The 14,056-nt window shown below is 48.1% G+C and overlaps 1 protein-coding gene across 2 annotated transcripts in view; it reads right to left on the minus strand.

Moving 5' to 3' along the window:
* The window catches only part of PDE10A (phosphodiesterase 10A), a 625,228-nt gene that overhangs the window by 103,644 nt on the left and 507,528 nt on the right, over positions 1 to 14,056 (minus strand). For both annotated transcript variants that reach the window (XM_086708295.1, XM_086708293.1), the window contains one exon: positions 38 to 158. In XM_086708295.1, the coding sequence (XP_086564421.1) occupies positions 38 to 158 (121 nt within the window). The remainder of the gene's footprint in view (positions 1 to 37; positions 159 to 14,056) is intronic.

Genomic DNA, 14,056 nt, shown 5'->3' on the forward strand with positions numbered 1-14,056 from the left:
AAAAGTTCTACCAGAAGGAATATAAAACATTTCTTACCTATTTTAATGATGCTGCTCAATTCATAAAGGAGTAACTGATTGTCTCCTCCTGTATCCAATCGCTGTTCGATGTAGCTGTTTAATTCATACACAACTCCCTGCATATTCGTATCTTGGTACTTTTAATAAAAAAAAAGAAGAAAGAAAGAAAGAAAAAGAAAGGGCATAATTAAATATAATAAGATAAAAATTCCTTAATTTATAAAACCTTTTATTAATTACATAACTTTATGTGTGTGTGTGTGTGTATAATTTTATGCTTTTACACATTATGCTTTTAAAGAACATTTATTTAAATATTATAATCTACTAAAAAATTGATTGCAAATTAAATTGCTGTGACATAGAATTATTTACAGGGGTGCCTGAGTGGCTCAGTCAGTTAAGCCTCCGACTTCGGCTCAGGTCATGATCTCACAGCGTGTGAGTTCAAGCCTTGCATCTGTCTCTGTGCTGACAGCTCAGAGCCTGGAGCCTGTTTCAGATTCTGTCTCCCTCTCTCTCTGTCCCTCCCCTGCTCACGCTCTGTCTCTCTCTGTCTCTCAAAAATAAATAATAAATAAAAACTTAAAAAATTATCGGAGTGCCTGGGTGGTTCAGTCGGTTGAGTGTCCGACTTCAGTTCAGGTCACGATCTCACCGTTTGTTGAGTTCGAGCCCCACGTTGGGCTCTGTGCTGACAGTTCAGAGCCCGGAGCCTGCGTTGGATTCTGTGTCTCCTTCTCTCTTTGCCCCTCCCCCACTTGTGCTCGCTCTCTCTCTCTCTCTCTCTGTCTCTCAAAAATAAATGAAGGTAAAAAAAAAGAATTATTTATAGGTGCCATGTATGTTTCTATTAAAATATCAAGTGTTACAAGTTACAGCTTTATTTCTGGAGTTGTATATAGCTATTCGGTTAAAGTAGCATAAAAGTTTGCCAAAAGTGTGCTGCACTGGGTAAAACGAAGGTTATTACTCTCCAGCCACCTGCCACGATGGGGCCACTACCCTGGTCCGATCCAAACTCTACCCCCAGCTCAGGAGGGAGCAGCTCTCATGGCCACCCCGTGGCAGGACCAGCCAGCTGCCCCCAGAAGCCCAAAGCTCTGGGCTGCAGGGACACCAGCAGTAGAGGGGTTTGGGGAAAAGGCGGACGCTAGATCTTAGCTACTCCAGCACAAGCTACCGCTGTGACTTCTCTCCAAGGACCCAAAGGCTGTCTTCTAACAAGCTTCCTCACCACTAAGCTTGCCGCCCTAAGCCTGTTCTCCAAACAACAACCATGGTAAGTTCTATAAACAAAGTAAAATTCTGTCACTTCCTGGCTTAAAGTCCTTCCCACTGCACTTAGAATAGCAGACTCCCCACGGGGTGGCCTCTCACATTCTACAAAATGCGGTCACTGTCTGCCTACGACACCGTCTCAAGCCCCCTTTCTCTTTCTTAACCACGCAGATATCTTTTGCTTCTAAAGGCCGATTACTCGCCATGCTTCTTCTTCCTTAAATTCCAGTGTAAGTGTCATATCAGTGTCAGGTGTCCGTTATCATGATTTGGCAACTCCATGCATCGCCCAGGGCTCATCACAAGTGCACCCTTTAATCCCCATCACCTATTTCCCCCATCGTCCACCCCCCTCCGCTCTGGCAGCCATCAGTGTGTTCTCTATAGCGAAGAGTCTGTTTCTTGGTTTGTCCTTCTTCCTCTTTTTTAACCCCCCCCCCGTTTTCCATTTGTTTCGTTTCTTAAATTCCACGTATGAGTGAAATCATATGCTTCTTGTCTTTTGCTGACTGACTGAGCTCAGCATGACGTCCTCTAGCTCCATCCACGTCGTTGCAAAGCCCTGTTCTCAACGAATGGCTGGGGAATGAAGGGATGTGAATGAACAGACCAAAGAATGGATGAATCAGTCCCTCAGTCATTCTGCCCACAGGTACCGGTGATCCTGGCAATCTATCACACACCCTGCCCTGCACAGAAGAGATCCCAGGGCATTCACACAACAATGTGCACTCAACGGAGATGCTGGGTTCCACGGGCTTGTGCTGGCTTGGGAGTACGTTCCAAAAGTGGCCAACGCTTTTTCAAATACAACTGAGACTCCAGACCTTCCTGGTATCTCTTCCAGTCTGAGCAAGACTGGACTGCTAGAGTGGATTTCTTCTAGAAGAATCCCCGAGCTGCATTATCACAGACGATCCCTGCACCAAGGCTGTGCGAAACACGTCCCGGAGGGTGTGCTGGCACGTGTGCACAAGTGTGTGGTGTGGGCCAGGAAGGCCCATCCAAGGGGGTTTCCTCAATGCACGGCGGGGGGTGGGGGTGGGGCCTGGCGCGGCAGGGCTATGTGGCTACGAAAGCACTCAGAGACGAAGCCGGGGTGGCTCGCATCCTGGACGGACCTGGAGCCGCCGTCGGAATGACCCGGCCAGGCAGCTGCCTGATCCCAGTGTCCCCGGAGCTGGGAGAGACAGGGTGGCCTGCTATCTTCTCATCCGTGTCCACGGGAAAAGTTCCAGGTTTCAGCGGACACAAGTTTGACTTGATTCTCCGCGGCAAGTCACGGCGCCTGGACGAATTCCAGGCTAGAGCCAATTCACAGGCCCAGGATCCTCTGAGTGAAGGAGGGCCAGGGGACGTCAGGGCAGCCAGGGGGCCGTAGTTCAGGTGCGTCTCAAACGCGAGCCCCAGCTGGCGTGCAAACCCCTGTGGTGACTGCAGTCCGGAACACACGTGTGCCCCAGGCGTCCCCAGAGGCTGACAGAATCCCACCCTGACGATCGTCGCTGAAAAGGGGTGAAGACGCAAGACGCGCATTAGTCTGGAGCGACAGCTTCCCCAGGAGCGAGAACGACAGAAAGGAACTAGCGCGCGGGACCCCAAGGCATCAGAACGGAAGCCCGCCGGCACGCCTTCCTTCTTGCGCTTGAACACCAGCCGCAAGACTGCCGGCCGCTCCTCCGAGACCCTCACCTAGTGCTGCCGCTCCGGTGTCTGCCCCCGGATCGGGCTCTGCGGGAGGCGCGTTCTCTGCTCCGGCCTCTGCTGGGCCTCCTACCTGGGGTCCGCCTCCCCCCCCCTTTAACCCGGGCACCCTGTCGGCGTGGCTGCACCCGGCCGCACGCAGACCACAGGCCTCCCGACCAGGTGCCGTGGCTCCGTACTGTGCACGCCATATCAGTCGTAACTTCCCAAGTTGCGGTCCGGCTGCAGATACTGCCCAGGTCCTCTGCTCGGGTAGACACCCCTGTGTCAGGGCAAGGCCGGCAGAAAAAATCAAGAGCGCTCTGAAAGCCCGATGCCCCCAAAGCGTGGCAGGGCCGTATGGGGTTGCAAAAGCCTATGCTGTTCCCTCACCATCTGTAAACAGCATCCTAACTCGACTGCTGCCAGTTTTGAGGAACTCCAGAGAAAAGATTCCGTCCTAACATACTCTCTCTCTCTTCCTCACCAGTAATTAGAAACATTTGTTGTACATTTTTCCCCCCCAAAGTCCTGGGAAAGAGCTTATCGGGGACTGAGGCTAACCCAAAGGAGAGCGAGGCTAAGAGACACAGATTAAGTCATGAGGACAGCGTCTGAATCCCTAGATCCAGACACACAGAGACCCTCCTGCCTAAAAACCTCACGCTAGACACACGGTGTTCGCGAACCAATTCGTTCTTTGAACACTTTCTCTCTCTTCTGGGCAGGGGAACTGTAGCTGGTCTCAAGCTGGGTTCTTAGTCACCCGGCAGGGGTCCCTATAAACACGATACACGGGCAGACCCCTTGCTCTGACCACACACCTCGGAGAGCACAGCCGTTCCCGAGGCCTGGGTGTGGGGCGGAGAGGAACGAACAGCTGTTCCCCACCTCTTCTGGGCCGGACGGGGTGCCACCCGTGGGAACAAGGAGGCGATGCACAACATGGGCAGCTTATCGCGGGGTTTCCTTCCACCGTGCCTCCGAGCTTTCGTCTTCCCATTTGCGAAACAAGGAGGTTAAAGCGCACTGCCTTTAAAATACTTTTCAACACGCGCTGTCTGTGATAATCTGTGCCCTAGGGTTTGAATTTCGTCGTTAGACTTCAAATTCTAATCTTTAACCTGGAGGATGGGTGAGTACACCCGCTTCCTTTGATTCCTAGTGACACGATTGCATCATAGGAGCAAAATGTCCTCTTATGGCTACTCTTGCATATTAATGTCCTATCAACTCTCCAATATTAAAGCCCTATCGACACAGCAAAGATGACTCACAAGAGCCAAGTGGTCAGTAGATGAATGAATCAAGAAAATGCCACACACACACCATGTATGTATACAAACTAGAGGAGATATAATATCAGAATATTATTCAGTCCGTGGGGTGCCTGGGTGGCTCAGTCACAGTTACATGTCCGACTTCGGCTCAGGTCATGATCTCACGGCTCGTGACTTTGAGCCCCGTGTCGGGCTCTGTGCTGACAGCTCGGAGCCTGGAGCTGCTTCAGAACCTGTGTTTCCCTGTCTCTCTGCCCCTCCCCCCTGCTCATGCTCTGTGTCTCTCTCTCTCTCAAAAATAAACATGAAACAGAAGTCCAGTCCTAAAAAAGGAGGAAATCCTGCTGATTTGTGGTAACACAGATGAAACTAGAGGGCATTCTGCTAATTAAAATAAACTAGACACAGAAAGACAAACGCTATATTATCTCACTTACATGTGGAAGCTAAAAGGCCAACCTCACAGGAGTATAGATCAGATTGGCAGGTGTCCGGGGCTGGGGTGTGGGGGAAATGGGGGAAAAGACGGTCAAAGGTTACAAACTTTCTGGTGGGAATGCACACTGGTGCAGCCACTGTGGAAAACAGTCCAGAGGCTCCACAAGAAACTAAAAATAGAATTACCATATGACCCCGTCATTCTACTTCTGAGTTTTTTACCCAAAGATTATGAAAACACTAATTTGAAAAGCTATACACACCCTTATGTTCATAGCAGCATTACTGACGACAGGCAAAGCACGGAAGCAGCCCGAGTGCCCGTGAAAACATGAACGGACAAAGAAGGTGTGGTGTATACACAATGGGAGATTACGCGGCCATAAAAAAGGATGAGATCCTGCCATCTGCAACAACACGGATGGATCTAGACGGTATGATGCCAAGGGTCGGAGAAAGACAAATACCAGATGATTTCACTTAGACGTGGGATTTAGGAAACAAAACAAAGAATGAGAAAAAGGAACAAAAACCAGACTCTTACGTACAGAGAACAAATCAATGGTTATCAGGAGAGAGGTGGGTGGGGGTGGGGAAAAGAGGTGCAAGGGACTAAAGAGTGCACGTATTGTGAGGAGCACCGGGTAACAGGTGGAACTGTTGAGTCACCATATCCTACACCTGAAACTCACGTAGCACTGTGTGTCAATTACACCGGAATTAAAATGAAAAAGATGATCATTTAAAAAAAGAGACAGAGGAACTTAAAAGAGTAAAACAGACACAGACACATACCAATCCAGTGCCACATGTAACCACTTAAGGACCCTGATTTGAACAAAACGACTTAAAAAGAATCTTTTCAGACAGTTGAGGGAAACTGAACATGGCCCGAGGATGAAGGTATTGTTGCTACGTGGGCCTGTCAGGCATGAACATGGCATGTAGTTGAGGTTTTTGTGTAAAAAAAAATGTCATTTCCCAGTAGAAACCTATACAGAAGCCTTTAGGGCTGAAATTACACGATGACAGAGATTTGCTTTAAACTACACCAGCAATCAAAAAGGGGAGGGGATGTGCAGATGAAAGAACAGCCACGCGGCCATCACTGAAGCTGGGTGGCCGGTATGTGGCGGTCAGTATGCAATTCTCTCTTCTTTTACGTAGAGCAAGTGTCTATCCACAAAAGGAAGTTAAAACGCAAAGAAAAGAAGAGACCAAGAACAGCCCAGGGAAGCACTGATCCCCCCGCTGCTCGCTTACTCAGCAGCCTTCCTGCGTGTCCACAGAAGACGGACACAACCCGCACCCCGTGTGAGTTTCAGAAAGCAAAGGACTTGGACGCAGCGTGGCCTTCAGCAGGTAGGGGACAAGCCAGCCAACTCTAGGACGTCTCTGCCCATTTGTGATAACTTCTACACAAATGAACGTGAAATACTAACTACGCACACTGAATAAAAAAGGTTACAAACTTTCAGGTATAAGATGAGAAAGTTCTGGAATCTGATGTAGAGGACGGGTCTGGAACCAAAACTGCTGTAGTCCAAATGGAAAACCGCTGGAAGGAGCCTTTCGGTGCTGTCGCCACACACACCCCAGCCCTGGCGGGCACGGGTGCGTCCCTTAACTTGACTGCAGTGACCGCTTCGTAGGCACACGTGGATCAAGCCATCGTGTATTCTACGATGTACACGTGCGCTGAAGTATATACCATTCTTATTCGTCAAAAATAAAAATAAAATAATTTTTAAGCAAAAGAGTCCTTCAGAAAATAATAAACATCTCGGTAGAAATAGTAAGAGCAACGACGACAAAGGACACGGAACATTTAATCTCTCCGTAAAATCTCCACGGTCCTTCTGAATCAGTCTTTGCCCCCAAGGCTACCACTATTTGTGACTTTTGTCCGCTACAGATTAGCCTTGCCCGTTAGAATGTTATCTAAACGGACTCATGCAACGTGTCCCGTTTTGAACTCGAGTCTATCAGCCTGCTGCAAGATCGCTGAGATGCCGTCCACTGTCGTGTCCCAGGGGTCTGTCCCTTCCACGCCTCGCTGCATGCTGCTGCGTGAATAAAAACAATGTGTTTCTCTGTTCTACCACTGTGGGTCGTGTGGGATGTTTGTGTTTTCTGGCTCTGGGATATTATGAATAAAGCTGCTGTGAACATCTTCGTGTGAACCCAGAAGAACCCAGAAGTCTTCCGAACCCAGAAGTCTTCCTGTGGACACAGGTTTTCGATTATCTTAGGCAAATCTGTAAGAGTGAAATTCGTGGGTCGAAAAGTAAATGTATGTTTAACTTTACAAGAAACTGCGAAACCCTTTACGGTGCTATATATCAAGTGGGTTATCAATGTGATTTAGGTATTTTAGGCTAAAATAAATTATAAATAGGTCATCAGGTCACACAAACACCACTGGCAGAAAAGTTCTAACCAAGAATGAGCTCTCACATGGGAACTTACAGATGGCTGTGAGCCTCAAAGGCAAAGTGAATGGGGGGGGGGGTAGCAAAGAGGGTGCCACTGACACTTTTAGAAAAAAAGTTTTAAAATCCAAGCAGAGGCACCTGGGTGGCTCAGTTGGTTAAGCGTCTGACTCTTGATTTCAGCTCGGGTCACGATCTCATGGCTTTGTGGGCTCGAGCCCCGCGTCAGGCTCTCCACTGACGGCGAGAAGCCTGCTTGGGATTCTCTGTCTCTCCCTCTCTCTCTGCCCCTCCCCTACTTGCGCCATCCCTGTCGAAATAAATACACTTAAAAAAAGTTTTCGAATCCTAAACATCAACCAAGGGATTAGTACACTCATCCTGAGCTTATCCTAATACTATGCGGAAAAAGCAAAAGCGAAAGCAGCTGCCTTTACTCGTCCTGCTCTGTCATGAGCACAGAGGAAAAGCCACGCAGAGGTGTTTCGGGGTGTTCCACAGCAAGGCGGGTCCCCCATGGCGCAGGAGAAGCAACTGCACAGACAGCATCTTACAGAGACCCTGGAGGCCACAGGAGAGCAAAGAGCAGAGTACAGGGTCGGGACTGAGCAGGAAAGACCTTACGCCGTGAGTTCCCGTTAAAAAGTGGTAGAAACAAGCAGGCTGGGATTCCGAAAACCATGTCGGCTCAATGTAAGGAAAGAGAAATGATGGAAACTTAACAATCCTAAAGGACATTATTGTAAGTTTTCAAAGGGTTGTCTATAATATTAACTAATTTAATTTAGGGCGAAAAAAGGTCCATGAGAGGAAAGGGCCTTTCTTAACGATAATTTAGGAAAAGGGAGTCCGTGAGATACAACAGTTTTAAATCACTGAGGGACACTGACGGCAAGCATTTCTGGAAGGTGTAAGAAGGCTAGTACGAAAGGATTAAGTTATCAGAGCAGCTGAATGATAAAGTTAAGCAAACATGTCTAAGTGCTTAACTCAACAGATACATTTCTGAACATGGCAGGTGATCAGATCTTTTTCAACCACGTATTCAGATAACGCCCCAACTCCCACGAAATTTAAATCCTCGCTGGGGAAAACAGATAAGCGAACATCAGCTTGGGGGGCTGGGGGGGGTCAGACGGTGACGCTCAGATCACGATCTCACGGCTCCTGAGACCGAGCCCTGAGGGGGCACTGTGCTGCCAGCTCAGAGCCCGCGTGGGATTCTCTCTCCCTCTCAATATAAACAAACACTTAAAAAAAGGCAACGACTTGGGGCGCCTGGGTGGCGCAGTCGGTTAAGCGTCCGACTTCAGCCAGGTCACGATCTCGCGGTCCGTGAGTTCGAGCCCCGCGTCAGGCTCTGGGCTGATGGCTCGGAGCCTGGAGCCTGTTTCCGATTCTGTTTCCGATTTTGTGTCTCCCTCTCTCTCTGCCCCTCCCCCGTTCATGCTCTGTCTCTCTCTGTCCCAAAAATAAATAAATGTTGAAAAAAAAAATTAAAAAAAAAAAAGGCAACGACAGCACCAACGACAGAAGTAAAACACTTGCACGACAGAAACCAGGCCTCGGGATGTGAGCCAGCCACAGTGAGCGACGCTGATCTGTGTAGCGTGCGGTGCGCCCAGGGCGTGGACCTTAATAAGGACCCCCTCACGGGACGAGACACTGCGTGCTGGCGGTGTTCGCTAGACTCGGGTGTAGACACGTCCAGGCACCGGGGCTGCAGCCGCACAGGCGGGACTGAGAAAGTGACACGTGCGCCATCTCGCAGGCAGCAAAGCCGGGGTCCCCTCCACTCCCACGCAGCTGGCGCCCGCGATCCCCCCTCCTTCGGAGGCGAAGCCCCACGCACCCGCCGCCTAAGACTTCCGTCCTCTCTCGCGCGGGCTCCCACCGCTCCAATGAGATGCCGTGACGTCACCAGGGACCTCCACGTGTCCAGACCCCAAGGGTCACACGCGACACCCGGGAGCAGGCGTGCGTGACGTCAGCCTGCTGCTCGGTGCGCACCGTGAACGCCCGCACCCCTGCCGCACGCCCACGCGGACGCCGCTCCGCTACCTCCTGTGCCACCCGTGTGAACGTCCTGTCGCCGGGCTGCTCTGCGCGTCGCCTTCTCTACTCGAGCCACGCTGGCGCCCTCGGCCATCCCCTCCAGCCCCACACCGTCACACCCCGTCCCCGGGCCGGCAGGCCCCACTCACTCGTGTTACGCCCGGCCACCTCCTCACCTGCCCCGTCCAGAACCCTCTCAGCTCTCTCAAGCGGCACGCCAACCCTGGGCACCTGATGACCTCCCCCACCCCTCGACTTCCTGCACACACACCACTACGCCACCCCCCACCCCTGCCCCATGTATGGCAACCCACCCTCCCAGGGTCAGACAGACCCCCCGGGCCAGCGTTTCCCCTCCTCTTCTACGCCACGCATCCGGGGCAGCCAGCTCTACCTTCCAGATGCATCTAGAACTGCACCGACCACCCCAGGCGCCGCTCCCCACCCCCCTCATCGCTATCCTGCTCCAAACCCTCCTCCTCCTCTCTTGCAGGATCACTGCGCCAACCTCCTCACCATCACCCTTGGCAATGAAAAATTATTCTTCTAAAGTGCTGCTGAATTCACTTACTTTGCATTTCTACCCTTAGGTCTGCACTAGTAAAAGCGGTCGGTAGCTTTTTCTGTTTTGTATCATGCTCTAACTTTTGTGTCAGGAATAAACTTTCCTCCTTGAACGAGTTCCTACCATAACGTTTGAAATACATACCTTATATCAGGTAGGAGTTTTCTTCTCTTTAATGTTTGGTGGAACTATCCAGTAAAACTTTCGGACATCAGGCCATTTTAGGTGGTTTTTACTAACTTTTCAGATTTTTCACCAGCTAATAGTATATTTAGGTTCCTAAACGCTTCTTCAGTTTTGATGACTTAACAATTTCCTCAAACTGACCATGACATCCAAATTTTCCAATGTATGCGTATATAGTATTCGCTCTTAAATTATGAATGGTCTCCTTGTTTACAGTTATACTCCCTTTCTGATTCCTGAATTAAGGATTATATTTCTTGAATACATAGCCAAATATTGTCTATTTTGCTGATTAAGAAAATGTTTTGCATTATTAATCACATCTATATTTTAAATCAAGGACCAATGATTTCTTCTCTTATTAATTTCCCCCTCTTCTGCTTTTTAAAAGTTTATTTTTGGTGTTCTAATAAATGAACATAGGAATACAAATTTCCATCCTATTTTGGCTGCATACCTTAAATTTGGTTGACTTTATCCCCAGTTTACATTTGAGGCTTTGAAATATTATTTTTTTATTTTTATTTATTTATTTATTTATTTATTTATTTATTTTTTTCAACGTTTATTTATTTTTGGGACAGAGAGAGACAGAGCATGAACGGGGGAGGGGCAGAGAGAGAGGGAGACACAGAATCGGAAACAGGCTCCAGGCTCTGAGCCATCAGCCCAGAGCCCGATGCGGGGCTCGAACTCACGGACCGCGAGATGGTGACCTGGCTGAAGTCGGACGCTTAACCGACTGCGCCACCCAGGCTCCCCGAAATATTATTTTTTTAAAAGATCACCCAGGTAAACAGTGGCCAAAGTAGCGATTCAAATCTAGGAATTCAAACCTAAGTGTGATTTACATTTACACTAGGATCAGACAAGCTCTTTTCAATGTATCACAACAAAAGGCACAGAGACGCAGTTCACACGAAAAGAAGACCAGCTATTTAACTATGGAAAGATGCTTATTTGCTCTAAGTAAAAATATTAAAACAATGTCACTGCCATTTATACACAAGATGATGTATAACTGTTAATTTGGCTAAAATGAAAGCACAAACTGGAAAAGTTGATAAATGTGTATTAAATGAGTATTAAATGCCATAAAATATGTCCATTAACCTACTAACCTCAGATCCTGGCATTTTTCCTTCGGAAGTATTTCACAAGAATAAAATTTCCAGGGCGTCTGGGTGGCTCAGTCAGTTAAGCATCCAACTTCAGCTCAGGTCAGGATCTCACAGTTCATGAGTTCGAGTCCCCCATCAGGCTCAAGCCCTGCTTCGAGTAACCTCAAGCCCCGCTTTGGGCTCCACACTTTCTTTCCCTCTCTCTCTCTCTTCCCCTCGTGGGACTCACTCTCTCTCAAAAATGAATAAGTAAATAAAACTGCCATACACATAAAGATAGTAAGTCTATGAAATATTAGAAACAATCTAAAGATCCAACGATCCAACTGTGAGAAAGTAAACTAATACCACAGAGAAATTGAAGGGGATCGTTTCAGTCACTAAATATGATATGAGACTGCGTAACATAAGGACCTACTTACAGCATAATGCAAACTAAAAACACCAAAAATCACAACTGTATGTGCCCTGTAACTACTACTGCATAAATATGTGCACGTGAAGAAAAGACCAGAAGGAAATCTTCGTTAACAGCCATCGCTGACGGCATTAAGGTGATCTTGATTTTATTTCAGAGGCGTAGTTCTGGTTTTTTCAAAAATGCAAGTGTAAGTGATTTTCAGTAGACTGAAGCAGCACTGGGTAAGGTGGATGGATGGGCACAGGATCCAAAGTACAGCTGTTAGAAGAGCCTTTGCAAAGAAAGTTAGTGCATGATACTCGACCTCAAATGCAGAAATAAGAGACACTGTGATACACAAACCAACAAACAAAAGAGGCTTATATCAAATAGCCTGAGTCTTCTCATAAACATAGAGTCAGCTATAATTTGAGAATGATGGAGACGAGGTTAGCGTTCATGATTCAGAGGGGAGGAAAAATCCTGAACACCTGCCACACAAAAGAAGTCTCATCAAGCTTACCAAAGGAAGGCAAAGAGCACCCGCACTTAGCAAAAGCAGCTCATACTTAATGGAAACAAACGACACAGCCAAGAGGAAATGGAGACATTCACAGCCGAGTATCCACAGTGCTTTTCCTAACACCGCTGCAATGTGCCCTCAGAAAATTCCACTCACAGGAAAATTCCACACCTATATCATAATGATCTGGTCAGTCCTTTAACGATTTCACAAGGCTCACATGCTTTTAATTTCCAGGGCATTCATTCATGTCACACGGTGTAATGGCATGCTCGCCCTGAAACGGATTCGGACAATAACTCTGGAAATCCCGAATTCTCACTCAGTGACTGGTTAGTCAAGGAGCACAGGTATGACGACATCAAGTCGGCTGCTGGTCAAGCTTTTACTTCCAGTCACACGATGTAGGCGGTTATCCGAATCTTCTTCATGCTTACTTTTTGAGAGAAGATGCGTCTCAATCATCCGTCCTGGATTTTATGCAGCATCTCAAGAGCAGTCGATTAAGGAAATACTACCCTCCAACCCCTCAGGGTCCAACACTCTTGATGCAAAATGTCGAGCAAAAACAATTTTAAGTTGTAAAGAAGGAAGCACACAGATAGTACAAATGAAAACAAAAGAACCGAACAGCAGGGAGAAAACTCCTTGTATGAAATTACCAACACATGCCTCAAGACAAATGCCCAATTTTTTTTTTTTAATTTTTTTTTTCAACGTTTATTTATTTTTGGGACAGAGAGAGACAGAGCAGGAACAGGGGAGGGGCAGAGAGAGAGGGAGACACAGAATCGGAAACAGGCTCCAGGCTCTGAGCCATCAGCCCAGAGCCCGACGCGGGGCTCGAACTCACAGACCGTGAGATCGTGACCTGGCTGAAGTCGGACGCTTAACCAACTGCGCCACCCAGGCGCCCTGACAAATGCTCAATTTTATATAAACTCTTTGCCTTCCGCGAGAAACTGAGCACTGCTCTTACAACTGAGTTAGGAATGAACGCATTTAGAAGTAAAATAATCTGTCTTGAGTTACCCAACTTCCTGTTAGGCTGGGTGAGGTCCCCACACCGCTGTTAGCATCTGTCGGTATTCAGACGTACCTCTTTACCACCTCGACTTTTGACTATCACAAAGCAGTAGGACTTCAATCCAATAAAACTAGATTCTATAAAGAGAAGGTTGAAATAAATCTCTGACAGTGAAATGAACAAACAGAAAAACCAAACCAAACCAAACCAAACCAAACCAAGGGGTGGAGAAGAGAGAGGGAGGGAGGGAGGGAGAGGGAGAAAGAAGTCTGCAAATGTTTGCAGGCTACTGTTTTCTAGAGATTCCATCACATCTTAGAAAGCTCGGACCCACCATCACCCGGATGCCGGTCCTACTGCACACACCTACCGACCCGACCCACCTCCCCTCCTCCCTCTCTGCTGACAAGAACCCTTCCGCTGAGCCCTGGAACTCACTGTCCGTCATCAGCAAACCCTTTCTCCTCTTAAACTCCTCTGAGAGGAAAAACCGTTTACCTTTTTGCCCGGACTGGAAACCTTTCCTCCCCTCCTGATCATACCGCTTCTTAGACTGAAGCGGATTATCACACGATGCAAAATTAAGCTGCAGAACGTATGATTGTGGGTATGAGGCACGTCACGCAGAAATTCTTAATAAATACGGTAATAGGTATTTTACAAACACGAGCAAGAGACTGACTATCCCAGGAAAAGCGATGAGTTACAAGTTGCGATTCCATTATAATCTCTCCCCTCTCACTTGGTCAAGAACTAAAGACAAAAACCGAGAAACGGGGCAACTGCCACCAACTTCAAGGTGACATTAAACTAGTGACACCAAACTGAAAACAGGCACCAAGGGCTGACTCAAAATTGCCCGTCCCGAGAACAGCACCGTTGCATGAAGTCAGTGGCAAATGCTCTGGGGAAACTGATGACCCAGGACTACAACTGCTGTGAGCTCCCCCTGCTTACGCCGCAGGGCCCCGTGTTTAGAAATACACTGAGCAGAAATCCAAGGGAACCAGGATTCACTAACGGAATTGAGCGTTCCTTCAGTGT

Source organism: Puma concolor, chromosome B2, assembly GCF_028749965.1.
Source record: "Puma concolor isolate L17-30 chromosome B2, mPumCon1.1.hap2, whole genome shotgun sequence".
NCBI lineage: Eukaryota > Metazoa > Chordata > Mammalia > Carnivora > Felidae > Puma > Puma concolor.